The sequence below is a fragment of the Megalobrama amblycephala genome, linkage group LG20 (genome assembly GCF_018812025.1).
Source record: "Megalobrama amblycephala isolate DHTTF-2021 linkage group LG20, ASM1881202v1, whole genome shotgun sequence".
Classification (NCBI taxonomy): domain Eukaryota; kingdom Metazoa; phylum Chordata; class Actinopteri; order Cypriniformes; family Xenocyprididae; genus Megalobrama; species Megalobrama amblycephala.
In genome coordinates this window covers 33882621-33907086 of record NC_063063.1, presented here as the reverse complement: position 1 = coordinate 33907086, position 24466 = coordinate 33882621, and the positions used below count along the sequence as shown (strand labels likewise).

Sequence of the window (24466 nt, the reverse complement as noted above, 5' to 3'; positions counted from 1 at the left end):
CTAACCTTCTTTCTATCGTTCTTTTTCTTTCTATCTATGTATTGTTCTTTCTTTCTTTCTTTCTAACCTTTTATCATTCTTTCTATCGTTTTCTTTCTATTGTTCTTTCTTTCTATCGTTCCGTCTTTTCTTTCTATGTATTGTTCTTTCTTTCTAACCTTCTATCTATCTATCATTCTTTCTATCGTTTTCTTTCTTTCTATCGTTCTTTCTTTCTCTTTCTTTCTATCGTTCTTTCTTTCTTTCTAACCTTCTATCTATTGTTCTTTCTATCTATCATTCTTTTTTTCTATCTATCTATCTGTATGCTAACAGTAGACTGTGAACTACATTTCCCATGATGCGTCGCAGTGCGCGTGAAAGTCTCTCAGCAGTGGAATGTTTGGAATGTGTTTCCTGTGTTTGGCATCATGAGCGCGAGAGTCGCGGAGCTCCGCACTTCAGCTCAGTCTCTCCGCTTTTCCGTGTGTTTCTCGGAGCTTCAGTCCCGCAGGAGTGTTGCATGAGCGGCTCCGCGGAGCTCCAGTGATGGCCGAGCCGCTGCTCAGACGAACCTTCTCCAAACTCCGGGCGAAAGAGAGATTCCGCCGCAAGACGGACCCCAAACTCACCGGTGAGAGAACAAACCACAGAAACCTGTTTAAATATGCTTCTGTTATTATTACAGTGCAGATGAAGCCTTGATAAAAATGCAAAATAATAATCCTGCTATTATTCTAAAACTAAAATGCTGAAGAACAGATTAGAGGTGAAATAACTAAAAGAAAAATTCATTTGCTGCGTTCAGTTTTAAACAGTTTGTTAGTTTAAAAACATCTCTGCCCATCTATAGGATACTTTATATATGTTTAGCCTCTTATTATAATCTATAGGCTACTTTTTTCTTATATCTAAATCTATCTACCAGAGTTTAGACACATGCACTCATTTTGTTCCACAATAGAATTAGTTGTGAAAACCGATATATTTATCATAGATGTGTGATAAATTATTTACAGCTCACATTCATCAGGTGATTTTAAATATGCATGATCTGCTCCAATTCATCCATTTTATATATATAAGTTTTCTAAATGCACTAATTGTATGTCAAAATGAATAGCCACAATTTATATTTGTCTACAGAACTTTTTTTCCCCTTTAGATGGAAAGTTTTGAAGCTCATGAGCAACAGTGTGTCCAAACCTTTGACTGTTAGTGTAATTGATTTGTTTCTTTTGGAGAAACGCTGGTGTTTTACAGTATATCCAACAAAGAGAGCTCTGTGCTCTGCTGTAAGGAGCGTTAAAGCTTCTCTCTCATGTGATGAGGTGATGTCGATGGACAGCGGCTGACTAATGCTGCTGGATCTCCAGAACACCATTGTGAGCTCGTTACATAATGCGTCGAGGAGCCTGACGTCGCTCGCTTTCTGTGGAGATGCACAACGTCACTGATCCTCCTCTGGAGGAAATATGAATATGCACTCTTAAAGTAAAGTTCTTTATAGTGGAAAAAGATTATTCAAAGGTTCTTTACATTAAGAAATAAGGTCGTTTTTAGAACTGAAAGGTTCTTCTGCGGCGCTGCTGCGAAAAAACCCTTTTATTTTTAAGAGTCTAGTCTGCTATAAACATTATGACTTTCACTTGAACCTGAATGACATTTCTAAACACACACAGAAAGAATCTTTTGTGTATTAATTTCTTGACCTGAACAAACATTACATTCAAACTGAAAGTGACTGTGATGATTGATTGACTCGTGGCTCGTACGCACAGCTCTGGTTTTCAGTTAGTTTGATTGTTTTCATGTGTTTTCTTACTGTACATCACGTTCCCATCGTGTACTGCGCTCTGTAGGATGACGATAATTCAGTGTTTGAGTTCATGAGATAATCTCAGAAGTCTTTCTGTCTCTCTCTCTCATTCTCTTTCCCTGCCTGTTATGTCTAAAATAGGGAAAGCAGTTTGCTGGCTGGCTTGTGTGTGTGTGTGCGAGAGAGTGTGTGTAAACAGTGGCAGTTGCTCTCAGGCTGTGTGTTGTCATCATGCTGATCTACAGTCAGTGTGTCACTATGTGAGGAATGAGACCGAGAAATATTGATAAGATTCAGAGAACAAGATGTAGACACGTGTTACTGTCTACATAGGCAGCTCCCTTCTAAGGCAGCATCTTAACTGAAATGAAAGCTCAAAAAATGCCATATTACATGCAAAAAAAAAGTGCAATATTAGATAAAGGTGGATTTTGCCGATATTTTGGCTGATGTTGATACCGATATGCATATCTTTTTTTGCTTTGCTTGGAAACAACACCAAGTCTCCCCTGTGCATGGATTATGAACAAGTTATTTTTCATTTCAGTTAGTTTTGAGCAAAAACTTTCATTCAGGTCTCCTTACCAACACATCATCTTATCGGCATAATTTTTTTTAATTTTGGCCGATAATATCGGATATCCGACATTACTGTTTTGCATTATTTGTTTTGAATCTGCCAAATGCATACATGTTGGAATGCATTCTGGGATTGCATCATCCACAAAGGATGCATATGATTCTGCCTTAGAAGAATATAGTTATCCATTAGGAATGAGTGAGAAAAACAGCGACGCTGAAAGTATGTGAGAATAAGAGTCGGAGAGAGAGAAGGAATGTGAACTCTGCGCTTGGGAATACTGATCCCAGCTGCAACTTCACGGCTGTTGAGAGCGTATCGCTGCTTCCCAGAGGAAGAGTTCAGCCTTGGAGGAACCTGATGCTGTGTGTGTGTGTGTGTGTTAATCAGTGAGGGTCAATAGACTGCTTCATCACTGTGCATCTGTGAAGCACATGAGAGTCCAAAACAGAAAACTCTTTCTGCTGGATGTGTGTCTGTTTTTCTTGATCTTTGACTCATTGTCACACAGGGTTTGTGCCCGCAGCACTTCGCAAAAAGATCTGCAGTTTCCCAAGAATTGAATTGCCTTCTGTGAATGCGTGTTCATATTTATTTGCCATCATCATGTTCCAAACTCATATGACTTTCTTTCTCTCTTTCTTCCAGTAGTCCGTATGGCTCATGCAATTATTATTGTTATTTTAGTATCATTTATATAATCTTGTAATATTTATTAAAATCTTTTTTTTATATTTTCAGTTTTCATTTTAATTGTAGTTTTAGTAATTTTATCATGTGGTTTTGGTATTTTATTAGTTTTAGTTTTTTTAAAAATATCTATTTTTAGCTTTTATTTATTTTTAGTTTTAGTAAATTTTTTTTGTATTATTTCATTAAGCTGTCAAGGTAACATTTCTAAACTTTTTTTTTTAAACATTTAACATGTTATATAATTTCTTATGCTTTATTTCAATTAGTGAAAACAATTTGAATAGTTTCAGTTAGGGATGCACCGATATACACATTTTGGCTGATAGCGATAACCGATAATTCTTTATATTTGAAAGCGGATAACCGATATATTGGCCGATAGCGATAACCGATAATTCTTTATATTTGAAAGCGGATAACCGATATATTGGCAGATAGCGATAACCAATAATTCTTTATATTTGAAAGCGGATAACCGATATATTGGCAGATAGCGATAACCGATAATTCTTTATATTTGAAAGCGGATAACCGATATATTGGCCGATAGCGATAACCGATAATTCTTTATATTTGAAAGCGGATAACCGATATATTGGCCGATAGCGATAACCGATAATTCTTTATATTTGAAAGCGGATAACCGATATATTGGCAGATAGCGATAACCGATAATTCTTTATATTTGAAAGCCGATAATCGATATATTGGCAGATAGCGATAACCGATAATTCTTTATATTTGAAAGCGGATAACCGATATATTGGCCGATAGCGATAACCGATAATTCTTTATATTTGAAAGCGGATAACCGATATATTGGCCGATAGCGATAACCAATAATTCTTTATATTTGAAAGCGGATAACCGATATATTGGCCGATAGCGATAACCGATAATTCTTTATATTTGAAAGCGGATAACCGATATATTGGCAGATAGCGATAACCAATAATTCTTTATATTTGAAAGCGGATAACCGATATATTGGCCGATAGCGATAACCGATAATTCTTTATATTTGAAAGCGGATAACCGATATATTGGCCGATAGCGATAACCGATAATTCTTTATATTTGAAAGCGGATAACCGATATATTGGCAGATAGCGATAACCGATAATTCTTTATATTTGAAAGCCGATAATCGATATATTGGCAGATAGCGATAACCGATAATTCTTTATATTTGAAAGCGGATAACCGATATATTGGCAGATAGCGATAACCAATAATTCTTTATATTTGAAAGCCAATAACCGATATATTGGCCGATAGCGATAACGGATAATTCTTTATATTTAAAAGCCGATAATCGATATATTGGCCGATAGCGATAACCGATAATTCTTTATATTTGAAAGCCGATAACCGATATATTGGCCGATAGCGATAACGGATAATTCTTTATATTTGAAAGCGGATAACCGATATATTGGCTGATAGCGATAACCGATAATTCTTTATATTTGAAAGCCGATAATCGATATATTGGCAGATAGCGATAACCGATAATTCTTTATATTTGAAAGCCGATAACCGATATATTGGCCGATAGCGATAACCGATAATTCTTTATATTTGAAAGCCAATAACCGATATATTGGCCGATAGCGATAACCGATAATTCTTTATATTTAAAAGCCGATAATCGATATATTGGCCGATAGCGATAACCGATAATTCTTTATATTTGAAAGCCGATAACCGATATATTGGCTGATAGCGATAACGGATAATTCTTTATATTTGAAAGCCGATAACCGATATATTGGCTGATAGCGATAACGGATAATTCTTTATATTTAAAAGCCGATAATCGATATATTGGCCGATAGCGATAACCGATAATTCTTTATATTTGAAAGCCGATAACCGATATATTGGCTGATAGCGATAACGGATAATTCTTTATATTTGAAAGCCGATAACCGATATATTGGCTGATAGCGATATATTGATTTACTTTGAGTCTGATTCAACGCGCTAAAACACGGCTGCACAAAGTATTCTCAACATTCTGCTAGTCATGTTCTTATTATAATTTTATGTATCTTATATGACGGATTTGTGCTGCACATGTTGCACTTAACTGTATTTTCCTTTTCGAAGTGATTCAAAACCATCATGGTGAACAGTGTGAATCTGAAGTGTCTTAGCTGAAGAAAATTACATCGTCTTTAATATATCAGCTAAATTTTCTTATCAAATCGATAACTATAACATTAAAAATTAGCATTTATCGGCAGATACCGATATGGTGGCCGATAAACTGTGCATCCCTATATGTTCAGTTTATTCGTTAATATTTCTATTTAGCTTTAATTAATTTTTGTTCCGTTTTAGTCATTTTTAGTATTTCTGCAGACAGCAGTCTGGACGAGTCAACGCTACAGTTGCCGAAAGTTGATTTTACAGAATTGATGTTCAGATTTAGGGTCGTGTCGTGTATTCCAGCCTTTAGTTAACGATAACAACACCGATTCTGACATCTTAAGGAACGTTGGTTCATCAGAGAAGTACGGCATGTTCTCGCTGCTCCACATTAGAATGTAAACATGCGCACTTCATATGTCTTTTTGCTTCATCATTTCTTTCTCTAGTGGCCGTCTAATGGCTCAGGATCTTGACTGTTTATACAAAAGGATTTAAGTGCAAACTCCAGTCAAAACCAGATCTCTATCATCATCGTGACTCAGTATTTCATTTATTCGTTCATTATCTGTAAGCTTACAGGCTTTGACAAACATGTGGGATGAGTTACATAATGTCGTTTAATACAAATCACCAACCTCCATGAGTGACAGTGATGGATGCTTGATATGTGATACTTAAACATCACTAATGCTGAAAATAATAGAGCTGCAGATAACTATAAATAAAGAGTTTTGTCAACATCTGCGTAGCTTCAGCAGGATTCGTCCAGGTTTGCTGTCTGTTTCTCAAAGCAAAAATATTTATGTTGTTAATTCTATTTTAACGACTTCCTTTTCCTGATGTTCTTCCTGGAAGCGCAGATTCACAGCTTGATCAGAGAACAGCAGTTGGTCAGCTGTCAGAGCTTTTAATAAAGTACTGTGACAATACCATAGTTTATACCATGGTATTTAATATATATTTATTTATTTATTTGTTAGTCTGTTTATTTATTTATACATCAAAATATATACATATTTTTATGAAATTTTTAATATATACACACATATATATATATATATATATATATATATATATATATTTTTTTTTTTTTTTTTAAATACTTTTTGTACATGTATTCATTTCATTAATTGTATTTACTTTAAAGGGGTCATGAACTGCATTGTTTTATAATGTTTCCTGGGGTGTACTAATAATGTTAGTATGCTTTTTATATCCAAAATTGTCATAATTTAGAAGTAAAAGGCATTTTTCCTGCCCTGATTTTAGCCTCTGATTTGAACGCTCTGTTTTAAGGGGCGTGTCTCTGTGAGACTTCAGTGTAAACGCCCACTGCTGTGATTGGCTGACATGTTTGCATATGAAATAGCTCAGTATTACTCTCTCAAAAACTTTTAGCACGTTTTTACTATTACAGCTCTCAAGGTTAACTAATCATGAAAAGTGTTGCATTACATTTAGATCTATGGCATTATATTGAGATCGTGGCATGAAAGGTTGCAGTGATGAACATTGTAGTCGATCACAGACGTGTTGTTGAGCTCATGAAAGCAGTGATCTCGTCATTGCAACTCAATTTCTGCACACTAACGAATGCTTTCATCATAACTAACAGTGCAAATGCGATAACTAGAGATTCATTGAATAAAATGTGAGTTTTGGCGCGAGTCCAGAACTCAGTCACTGATAAACTCGCTCTGTTTGATTGACAGCTCCAGTGATTGTAAAGGGAGCGTTCTTTGATCGCATTCTTTATATAATTGAATCACCATTTAAATAAGATTATTTTCATCCTACTAAGAGAAACAAGGTGAAGTTGAATGTTTAGTCACTGGTTTGATTTACTGATCATCTGACTGTACATGAATCATTAATATCAGATCAGGCATTAGAATGAACACAGTTACTGACATGTTGTTGCATTACTGTCGAGTCCATATCAATGATAAAAGTCTGTTTGCACCAAAATGCGATTGATTTATCAAAGAATCCACAGTGAAATGTACCAAATACAAATCAATAAAGCTCAAACGGAGACATTCACATTGTTGAAAATAAATAATCATATTCCTGCATTAGGATCCTTTGAAAGGTAATGTTATTTTAGTCCTGTATCGCTCTTCTCTCCTCCTCATCTCACTGACACACCAGTGGGCAGGGCTAATGATGCAATGATGAAGTAGGCGTTGATTTCTTCTGCGGAGGCGGAGTTTCACCTATCTATAGACACATTCCAGGATCAGTCATTCTCTGGATCTGGTGTCAATAAAAGCTTTTATTGGACTAACAAGGAAGTTTTCAGTTCTGAAACTTACAGGATATTCTTATAGTACGATGAACTCTTATATATCAAAAGCTCAAGGAAAAGTTCATGACCCCTTTAACTATGTTGCTTACAGCATATACTTACGGTGTTCCAAAAACAAAAAAAAAAAATGTAGTTTGGTCTTATGGGAAAGCATACTGATTTTGTGGGCCTGCTTCCAAACAGAAGTAGAATGTAATGTGCGGTTTGAGGCGCTCTGTGAAAATATGTAAGCAGAAATGCAGCTGTCAGCGTCTGGTCATACTAATAAACTGATAATGCTGTTCTGAGACGTATCTGTCATGTGGCGTCTGGGCCGATGTTTAATTCTATAATCCTGATCTAAACAGAGATGAGACCCACTTCCAATCTGAAAAATAGAGCATTGCACAAAATGTTCCCTCTGCATCACTTGTGATGGACAAACTCAACACGGACTCAAAAATGTGTGGAAAATGGTATTTTCGGCATCAGAGCTAAATGAATGGACCGTGTTTCAGTGGGAGTCCAGCCGCGTGTCCATTGCTTTTCTGTGTGAAACTGAAGCAGTGATAAATCATGTGCAGGAATATGCAGCGCTGATTAATTGTTAAGATAAGGAGCTCATCCTAGAACAGCACAGATTGTTCAAGTTCACACTGAGGCCTTCAGATGAAACATACCGTTTGTTTTTTCTTGAACTCTCACTGGTCTAGTGTTTCTGCTCAAGTCGAAGGATCTGACCGTTAGACAAGAAAAATTACAGAGAACATTGACTGCAGATGTTTAGAAGCGAGTTTCCTCTCAATCTAACGACTGAGGACGTGAGAGACTTTCCTCAGATCTGATCCGATGGTTGGAGCTCTCAGAGGAAACATCTACACGGGGGATCTGAGGCTTGAAAGTATTGTATTTCCCTCTGGATTGGGCCTGTACTCACTCTCAAAAAGCATGCTTAGTTTGATGATCATGCATATTTATTTTGGCTTTATTATTGCTGCTCTATTAGAGGAAACAACTCTTAATGCCTTGAGATATAAATGTTCTGAAACTGAAGCTCTGCTTCCATGTTTTTAGTCTTTCCTGATGCAATTATTAATAGTTTGGCTTGTGTTTTCGGGGCAGAAGAGAGCAGTACAGCGACAGGATGTCTCAAATTATGCTTCAGAGATGTGGGCGACTGAATGGGGGAGGGATCGGCATTCTGGGAAAAACTCTTTAACTGTTACGCCGTGAATATTCTCAGCAAACATTTCCACTAATTACTTCACACTGCCAAACATGCTAAATAAACAAGCATGCAAACAAACCTTTTCAGTTTGGATTATTCATCACATTTTATGTTTCAACAAACTCGTTGACTGCGTGAATCTGTCATGCATTAGAGGTAAATTTGATCTGTGTTTGATGCAAGCTGAGAAGACACCAAAATCTGAAACCCTAAAAAATGGCACACTGATGTTCTTTATATGTATTTTGGTTCTCAACTGACCAACGAAACTAACACTTCTGTTACTTCTCCAATTATTGGTGATGTAAAAATGGACATATCTGCTGAATGATTAATCGACCTACTCGATATACTGAAGTTCTATGTGTGAAGGTTTGTCTGTCTTGGGTTGGGTGCGTGTGGCTATTTACAATCGTAACAAACTAAATAGAGACAGAGCAGTTTATCAATGTGCTGTTTAAACCCAGAAAAGGCTTCATAAACACATACACACACAGACTGGTAGCGTCAGAGGTGAAGGGTGAGTCCAGCGTGCCGCCCGTGAGAGTGTGCTTTGTGTGAGCGTGTGTATTTTGGGGTGTTGTAATGAATAGTGAATAGGGTTAAGTGTGTGTGTCCAGCTGTGAAGGAAAGCCCTCAACACAGACCGCTCATTGAAATCCTCTCAGTGGCCCAACAGCTGTGTGTTTCTCAGTGAAATCGCTCCCTGTTTTGGCTTTCTGTACTTCTGTGTGCATCTTGTTGTCTCTTTTTTTGTACCTTTATTCTTCATCCTAATTTTTGCATCTTTGACTATATGCTTTCCTGTAGCACAAACAGTAGAGCATGGTGCTCGTAATGCCAAAGTCATGGGTTCGATTCCCAGGGAATGCACCTATAATGCTGCTTTCACAAGATGTACTATAAGTCTCTGGTGTCCCCAGAATGAGTCTGTGAAGTTTCAGCTCAAAATCCCCCACAGATCATTTATTATAGCTTGTCAAATTTGCCCCTATTTGGGTGTGAGCAAAAACATGCCGTTTTAATGCTTGTCCCTTTAAATGCAAATGAGCTGCTGCTCCCGCCCCCTTTCCAGAAGAGGGCGGAGCTTTAACAGCTCAACAACAACAAAGCTGGAGAATCTCACGCAGCCAAAATGGCGACGGTGTTCAGCCTTACATTGTTCAAACCGGAGTCGACACTGATGGAGAGACTCAGGAAGAAGTTACAACTTTTAGACGTTTCTGAATGGTTAGTGGATAAATTGATGTAGTTGCTGTGGAGTTGATTCAACTCATCCACTAGCATGTGCCGTCATGTTCATCTTTTGTGTTGAATTGACCCTCGTTTGTGAAGCAGTCCGGCATAAAATGACGGCATGTCAACAACACTCTACTACAACAACTCTTCCTCTTCTCTAAAGCAGCCCAACATGGCCCCGCCCCCTTTGTTGTGTATTCTCGGGGGCGGGGTTTATGCAAATTTTAGAGTTAGGGTCATGTCACTAACCCAGGAAGCTCATTGTAGTCATTTGTTGTAGTCCTTAAACAGCAAATTCTTTAAAAGAAAATATCTCCTTTTGCATTGAACTTCGTAACTTTGCAGATGTTGTTTATGCTCAAACAGCAACTTTACACACTAACTAAAGTTAAAAAAGTGAAATCATGATCAACCACCCCTTTAAATGTAAATCAAATGAATCTCTACTGCGCCTTCCCTCAGTCTTTCTGTGCATTTTTGTCTGCGATATGTCTGACGTCTTGTGTAGCTCTAGCTTGTTGCTTTCTGATTCTCTCTCTCTCTTTTTCTTGGCTGCTTTGGCAAAACAGGAAGTCATCTGCTGGCCCACTTAACGTACTGTAACACTTCCTGCTCAGGGAAGCATAAAGGGGTCTGTGTTTTTCTGTTTTCATCTGAAAGTCAATTTGGCTTCTGTAATGTGACATATTTCAGAGTGAATCAGGATATTGATTGAGAAAGAAAAGTAGGGTGGGAGTTGAATACCGTTAATTGAAAGCTATATGTCAGAGAACACTTCAAATGCATTGGTCTGCAAAAGTCACACTTCATACAAAAATTGAATTTGAACTTTTTCTCTGGTGTAGGCATCAAATGACCAAAGAAATTTTCAGATGAGAGGGTTCAGTTCAGTGCTCGGAAATCCAATTTGCTGTGTTCCCAACTGATCTGGCTCTTTCTGCACGCTTAAAATAGACTTGCACATATCTATCTGTCAAACTTTTCATCAGATCTTTGTGCAGTGTTTAAGCAACATTAGTGGTTCAGGCATTTGGTTGTGGAGTGTTGTTTTGGCCTTGTAAACTAGCAATGGTTTTGACACACTCATGAGCAGTGCTGACTAAAGATTCGATCGACAGAGATGTTTTTATTCAGCACTTCCAGAGTCATGCAAGCCAAGAGAGATAATGTGCAGAGCACACACACAGGAGTTATTCATGGCTTCTGGAACTGGATAAGATATTTGGCTAACTGTGTGTCACAAGCCACGTTCATAATTTCAAGAGGGGAAAGAACAGACGGAGAGAGAGGGGAAAACGGGAGGAGGGCGTTTGGAGAAACTTCCAGATGTGCCAGATGGGAGGGAGAGGGAGCGAGGGGAAAGGAGATGGTAAATATCTTCACCCCTCCTCTTGATGTCTGTTTTTGGTCTTTTTTTAATTCTTTCCAGTCGCCCTCTCTCTTCTCTACTCTTAGTCCGTGTACGTCACTGTAAACTCATCTCAGAAATGTTGTTTTAGGGAGGAATCAAACCCTGTAAAGGTTAATAGCCCCCAGTTTCACTTTTACTTGTGGTATTTGCTGTTTCTGAATGTTGCAAGTCTCCAGTGATCCATTCTTCATGTTAGTCACTCTAATCCAGACAAATATTTCAACACCAAATAAGGTCAAATACTCCTGCTATGGTAATGATTGCTGGTTTCTTTCCTCTGCTTTAGATGTGACAGAAAAGGTGGACCTTTTCCAAAGTTCTCCATCAACTGCATCCACCTCAGGCCACGCTGAGACAGAAAGCTCCACCGCGGAGGAATGTACCAGACGATCCCAGATCACCGTCTCCAAAAAACAGAACTGGGCCAAACTTCCCTCCACGTGCAGAGACCCTGCCAGCACAGATCTGTGTCCTAGTCTGGTCTACGGGCCACAGGACTGGGATTTGAGCTCTGGAAAGGCTGAGGTCTCAAAACAGGCTTGGAGCCAACGGACTTTGAGTGAGGATGGTTTAAAGAGAAATCGGAATGACCTTGAATTGGAGTTTGGATATTCCAGGACACAGTGCAACTCAGTTGACGCCGGTTTACCAGAGTTGACCCCTCCATCTGCAACCTATATGGATGTGTGTGTCTCTTCCAGCTCCGCAAAGATCTCTGGGCAAGGTGCCTACCTCCAGCACCTGGACAGAAGCAGTCGAGCCTGGGTTTTGTCCACAGGAAAGCCCCAGGCATCCGATGAAGCCCAGAATCCAACCAGAATCACAGAGTGGCGACAGGGCCCAGATGGAGATGGAAACATTTGGTACAACCCCATTCCTGAAGAGGACGACTTGAGGGCCAGCGGAGAAGCAGTTCAGGAAAAATACGGAGACCCGTGGAGAAAGAGAGAAAATGAGGGTTTGGCGAAGGAGAAAAGAGACCAGAAACGATCAGGGGGTTTGACCCTCACCGGCGTCCATCAAATGAGAGACATTCAAACTGAAGTCGACGTCATCAGGGCGGATAGTTCGGGTATGGTCAGATTTTCCATTATGTAAGAGTTTGTCACAAACTAAGCTGCATTGCCAGCACATAAATCTGGTCTTAAAATGAGAAGTACTGTTTTGAAATTATATTTATAGTAAGTAGACAGAAATGCTGTCTTATGTTTTGCTGATTGTGCTTGGCGTTCAAAAAAATGGGATGGAAAGCAACCACATTACATGTAATTATAAGTTCTTTTCTAAAACTTAGTGAGCTGCCTACCTAGATAGCATTTTAAGGCATCATATGTGTGCTCCAGAGGTCCTTCCAAAAAGTAGGCAGTTTAATTATAATTGGGCTGCCTTTTAAGATCCTTCTTTTGGCCAAATTCTAAGTCAGCAACAATTGTGGAGAAGGCAATCCCAAAATATGCTGCATCACAAATAGTTCAATATAATTAAAAACTGACTGCTTTACCCAATATTTGTGTGTATTTTTATTTTAAATGATGTTGAGTTCGGGAGGAATACGTTCAAATTGCCTAACCAATTAGCAAGAGATGAGGCCTATATATACATAGCCGACTCGCCTACGTTTTTCAACAGTTTTCTGCATCCTTCCACTACCCTGTCTCCTCACACTCACCTGGTTACTATTCTAACCAGAGAACCTGGGTTCAGGCCAAAATTCTGAGCTCGGAGCCCACCCCTCGGACGGCACGCCAAATACGCATACGTTTTATTATTTGTAAGTGTGAAGTCATGAACCAGTATCACGTCTTTAGCCTAGTGACATACTAATGCCCAACTCTGTTGGAATTTATTGCGGGTGGAGTCTCTGGAGCACTCCACGTAAACCACTGTTTAATGCCTACGTAGAGCAGGAATTGGCACAATTCTGGCCCTCGAGGCCTACTGTCCTGCAGAGTTCAGTTCCAACACTGATCAAACTCACCTGTCTGCAGCTTTCTAGTAATCTTGAAGACCTTAATTAGCATGTTCTGGAGTGTTTGATAAGTGTTTGGGCTGAAGTCTACAGGAAGGTGGATCTCAAGGGCCAGAGTTGCTCATCCATGCAGAGCATTCCAAATCAGTTTATGATGGGCAACCTTCCAGCCGAGTTTAGCACTAGCCCTAATTAAAAACACCTGGACCAGCTAATCAAGGTCTTCAGGATGACTAGAAACTTCAGGCAGGTGTATTGGAGCCAAACAGCAGCAAGGTGGCCTTCCAGGAGCAGGATTGAACTCCCATGGTTCATAAGGTTCCTGGTTTTTGTTGCCCAGTGGGCTGCCTTTGTAGGTAGTAAACATCAAGGCATCTCACTATGTTTTGAAACTGACTAGTACAACTTCTGCTTGCCTGTCAGGGTTTAGGACCATCTTAAAAGTTGTAATTCCCTGTAAGTCTCTAACAGTGTGTTTCTTTGGGTTCAGATCTGGTTATACTACAGTCGGACTGTATTAGCTCTTCTAGTGGTGTGAACTCTGACAGTTCGGGGGCACCAAAGAGAAGCCCAGGAGAGGGTGGCAATGGCAGCAGTGTGATCGACAAGATCAAGTCTCCAGGAACGGTTCGGCGGCTCTCTATGAAGATGCGGAAACTCCCAGAACTAAGGCGTAAGCTTAGTCTGCGCTCGTCCCGTAATCAGCGTCATGGACAGGGCCAAGGAAATGCCAGCAGTGCCCCGGGAGTGTCAGATGAGGCTTCACCACCAAATGCACGCAAAGAATCATCCAACATCATCAGCAAGTATCACCTGGACTCCAGTGCACCTGCAAGGCCAAGACGTCGATCCTCTCGAACACGCTCTGCTAGTAAAGGAGGGTATCTTAGCGACGGAGACTCACCTGAACTCCTGCCGAAGGGTCAGGTGTCGAAAGGGTTGCCTACACCACCACCACACCGTGGACCACAGGATTCACTCGCTGTGGCAGACGCAGAGTCATTCCGCTTGTACTCGCTGACGGATCAGCCTCGCTGCCCTCAGAGACTTTCAGGGCTGCTCACGGTGCATCTGCTGGGAGTCGAAGAGCTACTGCGACCCCCTCGGAACGACGCTACTAAAGAAGTCTTCTGTGCCATTCAAGTGGACGGGGTGACCCGGGCACGAACGTCCCTGCTCACCTGTCGAGGGGCGTGTCTCCCACTAAACCACACCTTTAACCTGGAGCTCGAGAGGGCACGGCTGCTCAAACTGGTCATCTTGACGCCAACGACACCCAGCGCAAACAACGGGTCTTCTGCACCTGCCGCTCCCGCGCGTAACCGGGTGTGCTGTCTGGGTGCTGTGGCTATACCACCCCTCTTCAAGGGTAAGAGAACAACTCCTCATTTGCAAATCAAGTCACAAAATTGATAGTTCTCTAAATTCTGATTGGATGAGCCATTTTTGAAACAAAAATGTAAGTTCTGTCTTCACTTACTCATGTTGTTCCAAAACCATACGATTTTCATTTTCATTTATTTACAATCATTTAAAACTGTTTATCAGAGTTTTGGGTGAACAGACTTTCAGTGGAGGAACAGAAATTCTCTCAATTTCATAAAGTATCTTCATTTGTGTTTCGAAGATGAACGAAAGTCTTATGGGTTTGGAACAACATACGGGTGATTAAATGATGATGGAATTTTCATTTTTGGGTGACCTATCCCTTTAAGATCGCAAGTATCAGTTCAATTCTGTAGTAACTCATCACATTGCAAGCCATAAGCCATAATACGGAAGAAATTATAGCAAATATATCTACCGTTATTACAAATTTTACCCTAGCACTGTGTATATACACAACCATACCACCCAGCCGTACCATTCATTGGCTTTGATCTTGCACTGAGCTTCTTATCTGTTTATCTTTTCTCTTTCTCTCTATCCTGCAGCTTCTCGCAGTCAGCAGTTGTGTGTTCGTCTGGAGCCTCGTGGTTTGCTGTATGTGAAGTTGACCCTTTTGGAGCAGTTTGTGACCCCGTTCCCCCGCCTCAGTGACCTGCCTCCCCCTACGGTGTTCGGGGTGGAGCTGCGCCACCTGGTGGAGAAGGAGACGTCCGCACTCAAAGTGCCTCTGATCATTCAGAAGTGTGTTTCTGAGATCGAGAGGAGAGGATTGAGGGTGAGACTAACTCAGACAGTGTTGTCTCTGAGTCTCAAAGCAATGATAAATGATCCTCAGTTTGGCCCACATAGACTGCTGTCCTAGTGATTAATGTCTGATCCAAGAGACTGAATGTGTTTCTGTGTGTCTGTAGGTGGTGGGATTATATCGTCTTTGTGGTTCCGCAGCAGTGAAGAAGGAATTGCGCGATGCGTTTGAGAAGGACAGTGCAGCAGTTACCTTAAACGACGAGCTCTATCCTGACGTCAACGTCATTACCGGTCAGTCAACCTGATATATTCATGTAGCATGCTTTTTACTTAGTACTTCAAGGTATTGGTTTGAATGTATGGATTTTTGTAGATGAAAATCTGGATTGTTTTTTAATTTTATGGTCAGGCATTCTGAAGGACTACCTGCGTGAGCTGCCGTCTCCTCTCATCACGAGGACCCTGTATGAAGTGGTATTAGAGGCCATGATAGTTCGACCGGCCTGTAGAAACGACAGCGACGCTCAGCGATCACAAAACACCGTGGCACTGCTGCAGTGTCTTCCTGAACCAGAGAGGGTAATTACTCCAGTCTGAGTCTGAGTGTCTGCGAAGCTTTAAGATGTATGCATGACATGAAAGTTCTGTTTGCACTATCATTCAAAAGTTTTGGGTTACTCTGAGCAAACAAATCTAATAAGAAATGCAAACATTTAGATTTTTTGTCATTTATTTCTTAAGTGGTTTATCACTATTTCATTGTGTTTTCTTATATGCATGGCTGTCCGTGCTTTTGCCAGACGTGAGTCTGAGCTTCTTCCTGAGGAAGAGAGGATGTGATTTTATGTAAGAGCCCTGAAGTATTTGTGCGAGAGGGAGTGTGTGTGTGTGTGTGTGTGTGTGTGTGTGTCTGGCTCTGTGCCGCTGTACATGGTTTTGTTTGTCTCTTGTGAGCAACAGAACCAGCGGCCTGAGGGTTTCCAGCATTGTCCAAAACAAACTAATTGGGAATGAGAACCTTCCACCCCTCCTGCTCTCATACATTTATACTCTTTCTTTTCTCATCTCTTGTTCTTCATTTAGCAATGCATGGGTCACTTTTAGGAGTGTGCATAAATTTATCATGTTTGAGCATCCTTGAAATCAAAATGGGCTTGATTTGCTTTCTTAAAGGGATTATATGTGAGAATTTTCATATATTAAAGGGGTGGTTGATTATGATTTCACTTTTTTAACTTTAGTTAGTGTGTAACGTTGCTGTTTGATCATAAACAACATCTGCAAAGTTACGATGCTCAAAGTTCAATGCAAAGGGAGATATTTTCTTTTACAGAAATCACTTTTTAAGGACTACAAAAAATGGCTGGTAGGGACTACAATGAGCTTCTTCCTGGGTTGGTGACATCACAAACCCCAAAATTTACAGAGAGTACACAACAAAGGGGGCGGGGCCATGTTGAGCTGCTTTAGAGAAGAGGAAGAGTTGTTGTAGTAGAGTGTTGTTGACATGCCGTCATTTTACGCCGGACTGCTTCACAAACGAGGGTCAATTCAACACAAAAGATGAACATGACGGCACATGCTAGTGGATGAGTTGAATCAACTCCACAGCAACTACATCAATTTATCCACTAACCATTCAGAAACGTCTAAAAGTTGTAACTTCTTCCTGAGTCTCTCCATCAGTGTCGACTCCGGTTTGAACAATGTAAGGCTGAACAAAATCCTCATTTTGGCTGCGTGAGATTCTCCAGCTTTGTTGTTGTTGAGCTGTTAAAGCTCCGCCCTCTTCTGGAAAGGGGCAGGGAGCAGCAGCTCATTTGCATTTAAAGGGACACACACAAAAACGGTGTGTTTTTGCTCACACCCAAATAGAGGCAAATTTGACAAGCTATAATAAATGATCTTTACGTGCTTCTGTTCAATGACACATGAAACAAATGCTTATACAATGTTCAGGATAATTCCAAAAGAGCCATTTTTATTGTGTGTTTTAGTCATTGAGAGGAAAGCGCAGAGAACATATATACATATTCATCTAACCATCGCTCTCAGCAGAGTAGACGGCGTAGAGAAGTTCATTAACAGTATTTTGCAGCAAATTAAGGTATTTCTAATTACTTATTACTTCTAAGCAAAGAATGAACAAGAACTTTGGCGTAAGTATATCAGGCATTGAATCAAGTACATTATATGTGCACGAGTGCGAGCTCGAGCAATAAGTCGCTGGCTGCAGTTCACTTTACGGCCACCGGTGTTGATAATAACAAGGCTTTTAGAATTCTACATATAGCCCCCATTGCGAACGATTCATCAATGCACGTTATTCTAAAGGAAAATCCCTTGATGCATAAAATCAAATCCTGTCTTGTTGAATATCTCACAGAAGTAACTTTAGAACTTCCTGTTTGATTTTGTGTGTCTTCTAAAGGCAACTTTGTCCTTCTTGCTGGATCATCTGAGTCTGGTGGCATCTTACAGCGACAGCAACCGAATGACGTGCCAGAACCTGGCTGTATGCTTTGGGCCGGTCCTCCTGACGCCCACCCAGGAGTCTTGGCAGGCCGGGCTGACGGCACCCGGCTCAGGGGCCCTGATGGGGTCCGGGGCCGGTCGAGGAGGGCGTAGCTTTGCACACAGTGAAGAGATCGCCAGCGCCGTGGACTTTAAACGACACATAGAGGCTTTGCACTACCTCCTGCAGCTCTGGCCTGGTGAGTTTGTATGTCCCAAAAAATGATCAATTACTCTCTTAAATGTCATTTCGAACCTGTTTGACTTATTTCTTCTTTCACTGCAAAAAATAATTTTCCACATGAAAAACACAGTCATGTGTGGGAGATTTTATCCATGCTTTTTTCTCTGAATGTCCTCTGGTTTTGATTATCATTCCAACACCGCTCATGCAATGAAATGTCATGCATATAATCTGATAATCGTCGGCTGCGTCTCGAAAGGTCATTTTTGAGCATCATGTTACGACCCTTGACTTGCGTGTGGTAGCTGAAGCATGTTCTCATGACGCAGCACATGTGCAACATGCAGGAGGAATTTCAGTAACCTGTGACAGCTGTTGGCGATTTGCATGCCACATCAGTATAAATATGTGCCACATGTTTAGAGTTTGATGCATGAACGCACTATTGTCTTCTGTAGAACTGCTTTAAGAGTGATTCAATTTAGTTTTATAATTGACAAATTTCGCAACATCAACACTATCATTGAACTGATTTGAAGCAACACTAATCAGAATTGAACCAACAATGAACTGAATTGAATGAGCAATTAACTGAATTGAATCAACAGTGAACTGAATTGAATCAACATTTAACTGAATTGAATCATCATTGAACTGAATCGAATCAGCAGTTAACTGAATTGAATCAACACTAAACAGAATTGAATCAATGCTGAACTAAATCTATATTGAATTGAATCAACAATGAACTGAATTAAATCAACATTGAACTGAACTGAATCAACAATTAACTGAATTGAATAAACAATGAACCATACTGAATTGAATTGACTGAAACTGAATTGAATCAACAATTAATTAATTGAATCGAAAATGAATTAGAACTGCTTTAACTGATTCAAATTCGTTTCATAATTGACAAATTTTTAACATTGACACTATCGTTGAACTGAATTGAATCAACATTGAACTGAATTTAATCAACACTGAACAATTGAATCAATGCTGAACTGAATCTATATTGAACTGAATTGAATCAGCAATTAACTGAATTGAATAAACAATGAACCAAACTGAATTATGATTGAACTGAATTGAATCAGCAATTAATGAATTGAATCAACAATTAATTAGAACTGCTTTATAACTGATTCAAATTAGTTTTTATAATTGACAAATTTTGTAACATTGACACTATCGTTGAACTGAATTGAATCAACACTGAACTGAATCAACACTGAACAACTGAATCAATGTTGAACTAAATCTATATTGAACTGAATCAGCAATTAACTGAATTGAATCAACACTAAATAGAATTGAATCAACATTGAACTGAATCTATACTGAACTGAATCAACATTAAACTGAACTGAATGACACTATTGTCTTCTGTAGAACTACTAATAAATTGATCACATTTGTTTCATAATTGACATTTTGCAACATCGACACAATCACTGAACTGAAGCAATGTTGAACTAAACTGAATCAGCAATGAACTGAATTGAATCAACACTAAACAGAATTGAATCATTGCTGAACTGAATCTATATTGAACTGAATTGAATCACCAATGAACTGAATTGAATCAACATTGAACTGAACTGAATCAGCAATGAACTAAATTGAATCAACATTGAACTGAACTGAATCAGCAATGAACTAAATTGAATCAGCATTGAACAGAATTGAATCATCGCTGAATTGAATCTATATTGAACTGAATTGAATCACCAATGAACTGAATTGAATCAACATTGAACTGAATTGAATCAACATTGAACATAATTGAATCATTGCTGAACTGAATCTATTTTGAACTGAATTGAATCACCAACAAACTGAATTGAATCAACATTGAACTAAATTGAATCAACACTGAACATAATTGAATCAACGCTGAACTGAATTTATATTGAACTGAATAATGACACTTGTCTTCTGTAGAACTGCTTTGTAAATGAATCAGATTATTTTCATAATTGACAAATTTTGCAACATCGACAGTCATTGAACTGAATTGAATCAAAACTGAACTCTATTGTCTTTTTAGAGCTTCTTTACGGCAGAATTTGAATTAGTCTCATATTTGCTGAAGTTTGCCTCATTGATTCTGTTAATTTCCTGTTTATTACGCAGAAGCTGATTTTGAATCGATCTGTCTTGTATAAAGCGCTGTAGAAATAAAGCTGACTTGACTTGCACATCTGCCACACGTCAAGCATATAACGCTGTTTCATGTCCTTTTCTTCACAGTACCCAGAGGACGAGTGACGGATGACTCTGACCAATCACATCCCGTCATCCCGTCTCTAGCATCCCAGAGTTCCTCACTGCGGCGAGCTCAGCGCGTGCCACTGCGAGTCGAGCTTCCCTCGGTTCAGGATGTGGTGGTTGTTTCCCGTAGGGGGCGTGGCCGCCTGGAAAGCCCGCCCTGCAACCGTTACGCTGGTGACTGGAGCGTCTGTGGGCGGGACTTCCTGTCGAACGACGAGGCAGATTATGACGAGGTGGCGGGCAGCGAGAGTGACGACGACATGGAGAAGAAGCGGGACGTGTGGGCGTCACCTGACGGTTTGTATGTGGATGACTTTGCTCTGGACTTCGACGCGCCGTTCACGTGCCGACTGAGTCTGAAGGACTTCGACACTCTGATTTCAGACTTGGAGAGAGAGTTAGCCAAACAAATCAACATCTGCCTCTGAACCAGGACTCCAAGGTCATTTTGAGCACTTGTCTTCCAGAACAAACACAAATGCATGCTTGACGTCGCTTAGGAATATCGCAGATGATAAAAAATGCGACTTGTATTCCGGAAAATTCAAGCAAGAAATGTATTTTCATTGTTGGGGTATTTGTGCCCATCCTAGTGTATGACGCAGTTTCATAGCAGCTACTGTAACGTAATATTCAACAAGCACAAAAACTATGATTTTTTTATTTTTATTCATCGTTCTTCTGAAGGGGAGACGCGTATCGATTATTATAACGAGCTGTAAATGCATTATAACGCAATATAAACACTAGTTCTTAATGATGCTGAAGGATGACGGCAGGCAGTACGTCTGCGTTACGTTTGTGTGAAGTTTATTTTATTTAAAGCTCTGTGTACGACTCTTATTCCAGAAGGCTGGTTTGTGTCTCCGTGTGAGAAACCAGCAGCGTTCGGGCCAAGATTTCATCATTCTTTCCACCGGGACATTCCGTTACGCGCGTTTCACTGCCAGACTCTCTTTGGCAACAGCTTTTCTGACCAGCCTTATTTTCTATTCCTGCGTAATGCTTAATGGTGGACGTATTTATTACATTCCCTCAAGGTCACATTAAAGGAACGTTCTGGGTTCAGTACAACTTTACAGCATTTGTGACGTAATGTTGGTTTGAGTTTGAGAACGAGAAGCCAAAATCAATATTTGGTGCAATGGCGGTTAATTGATGTTATGACATAAATGCTGTCATTAAAAGTGAAAGGTTAAGCATGTCATTTGTAACGCAAACAGAAAAGCAATGACTCTTTTGGTCAAAACACTCATTGGTCAGTCAGACAGATGCAAACGTCATTGGTTGAGTCAAAGTTGGCATGCAACTGTAACACGATACAATAATGTCCCACTAAAATTGCAATGAGCAATACATTTGTTTCAGTATTTATTAATTTTTAGCATTAGTTATCCCCGGAGGACACCAGCTCTGTTAGCTCAGGTTCATTAAATAATAAAATATATTTTTTTACATGCTTTAGAATTATTAGTTTATGTGAACTGATGTAATTAACAAATGGCTCCAGTATGAAATTGTATTGAACTCAGAACATTCGTTTAACACCAAATTTATGTTTGACAATCAGCAAAAGGAAAGCGAATATAATATAGTGTTAATTTTGACTGAATTTGCACAGTTTATTATGCCAAAATAAATGATTCAGGTTTAGTTTTTTTAGACGACATAAATGCTAAACGATGAATCAGGACATGCCATGCCAAAGACTGTTGTGATGGATTATTGCACTTCTGTGTATAGTTTTATAGGCTGTGCTTTAGCTGATCTGAGGTCAGTCCGTTACTGAGAGCAGCTTTATCCTTCATATCTGCACGCGGTACAAATAATCTCAACTGTGATTTGATTCTAAAAGCCACAAATGGAATATAAAGGCCATGACTGAGCCCACGGGCTCCCTATATGCAAACTGTTTTACATGCTTTATTTGAATACAAATTTTGTTTAGTTGTATAAACAGTATTATTATATTCTATTATTGCACCTGTAACATTAAGCACTTCTGTCTGTGCTCATGCATAGCCACAGCCCAGCGATACACACATCTACTGTGTGTGTGTGTGGATAATGTACCATTCAGTGTTATGTTCAAGAAATAAAGCAGTGTTACGTTTCTACAATGAATCCGAGTGTGTTTTCTCTGGATTAAACCATCCTAAATGACACTTTAAAGGGATTAACAATGTTGTTCCAAGCTGATGATGATGATGTCTGCCATGGGGAAGGAAGGGAGAAAAATATTCACTGCATTTGCATTTTTATGTCTTGTTTTCTATTACAAATATCTAAACATTCTTAAAGGGTTAGTTCACCCAAAAATGAAAAATGTCATTAATTACTCACCCTCATGTCGTTCCACACCTGCAAGACCTTCGTTCATCTTCAGAACACAAATTAAGATATTTTTGATGAAATCCGATGGCTCAGTGAGGCCTGCATAGCCAGCAATGACATTTCCTCTCTCAAGATCCATTAATGTACTAAACACATATTTAAATCAGTTCATGTGAGTACAGTGGTTCAATATTAATATTATAAAGTAATGAGAATATTTATTTGTGCACCAAAATAACGACTTTTTAACAATATCTAGTGATGGCCGATTTCAAAACACTGCTTCATGAAGCTTCACAAATCTTTTGTTTTGAATTAGTGGTTCGGAGCGCCAAAGTCACGTGATTTCAGCAGTTTGGCGGTTTGATACATGATCCGAATCATTGATTCGACACAAAAGATTTGTAACGCTCCGAAGCAGTTTTTAAATCGGCCATCACTAGATATTTTTAAAAAGTTATTTTGTTTTTTTGGTGCACCAAAAATATTCTCGTGGCTTTATAATATTAATATTGAACCACTGTACTCACATGAACTGATTTAAATATGTTTTTAGTACATTAATGGATCTTGAGAGAGGAAATGTCATTGCTGGCTAATGCAGGCCTCACCGAGCCATCGGATTTCATCAAAAATATCTTAGTTTGTGTGAGAACAAAGATCTTACAGGTGTGGAACGGCATGAGGGTGAGTAATTAATGACATTATTTTCATTTTTGGGTGAACTAACCCTTTAACATGCTTTACATCAACATGCATTTACTTGAGATGCAAAATTGCATTAGATATTAAGTATTGTTTTCTAAAAAAAATTATGCTTAAAACAAGAAATATTAGTAACACTTTATTTCAGGGTCCATTTTAGACATTCTGTTGAGTTGACTATAAGTAACTTTGCAACTATGTTATGTCATCTAGCAGTCATTAGAGTATTAGTAGACTGTCTGCTTAATATCTGCTAACAATTTATTTTGATGCTCGACATTCTACTGACTTTGCAACTCAACTTATTCCACTAACCCGAACGCTAACCTAATCCTTTAACCCTCTGGAGTCTGAGGCTGATTTGGGGCCTGGAGAAGTTTTGACATGCCCTGACATTTATGCTTTTTTCAGTTGTTCATAAACATATAAATGACAAAAGTGTCATTACACTGTATTCAGCACAAACTAGGTTACAATAATATGTGAGGAACATGTATGTACATGTATGTGTTTTTGAAGGAATAACGTTTATGCGTGGTTATTGAAAAAAACAAAAAAATTAAGTCACTGAAATAAGGCCAAAAATATATATTAAATCTGTGTTTACAAGACTTCTGGGTATTGGAGGTTGTAGACTAGAGTTTTTGCTTCAAAATTATGTAAAAATTATAATGCCTACTTGTTCATATAAAACAATATATTGATTTAGTTTTTGTAAGACACTTTTTGTCAAGAAACATTATGTGTGGAGGCGTGAATCATCATGAATAATGGGTCATTTACACCTGAGAAGACAAAAGAATCGCATAAAGAACCTCTAATGGTGCTGCATAATAATGAGGCCTTTCAGTCAGGTAGGCTGTGAAAAAAACCTTTGTAATCATGTCTCAGCTCAATTTAAAATAATGGTATTCTATTATATTCTTTAAAATATAATGTATTTCTGTGATG

The 24466-nt window shown here is 39.2% G+C and overlaps 1 protein-coding gene across 1 annotated transcript; it reads left to right on the top strand.

The window, feature by feature from the left end:
- The first annotated feature begins 356 nt into the window (after positions 1-356).
- LOC125255211 (rho GTPase-activating protein SYDE1) lies at positions 357-22600 on the top strand. The gene is made up of 8 exons (XM_048170249.1): positions 357-613; positions 11680-12465; positions 13853-14731; positions 15297-15526; positions 15663-15789; positions 15908-16077; positions 17930-18212; positions 20456-22600. The coding sequence occupies exons 1-8, from the start codon at positions 529-531 to the stop codon at positions 20902-20904; spliced, it is 3009 nt and encodes a 1002-aa protein (XP_048026206.1). The 5' UTR covers positions 357-528; the 3' UTR covers positions 20905-22600.
- The last annotated feature ends 1866 nt before the right edge of the window (positions 22601-24466 follow it).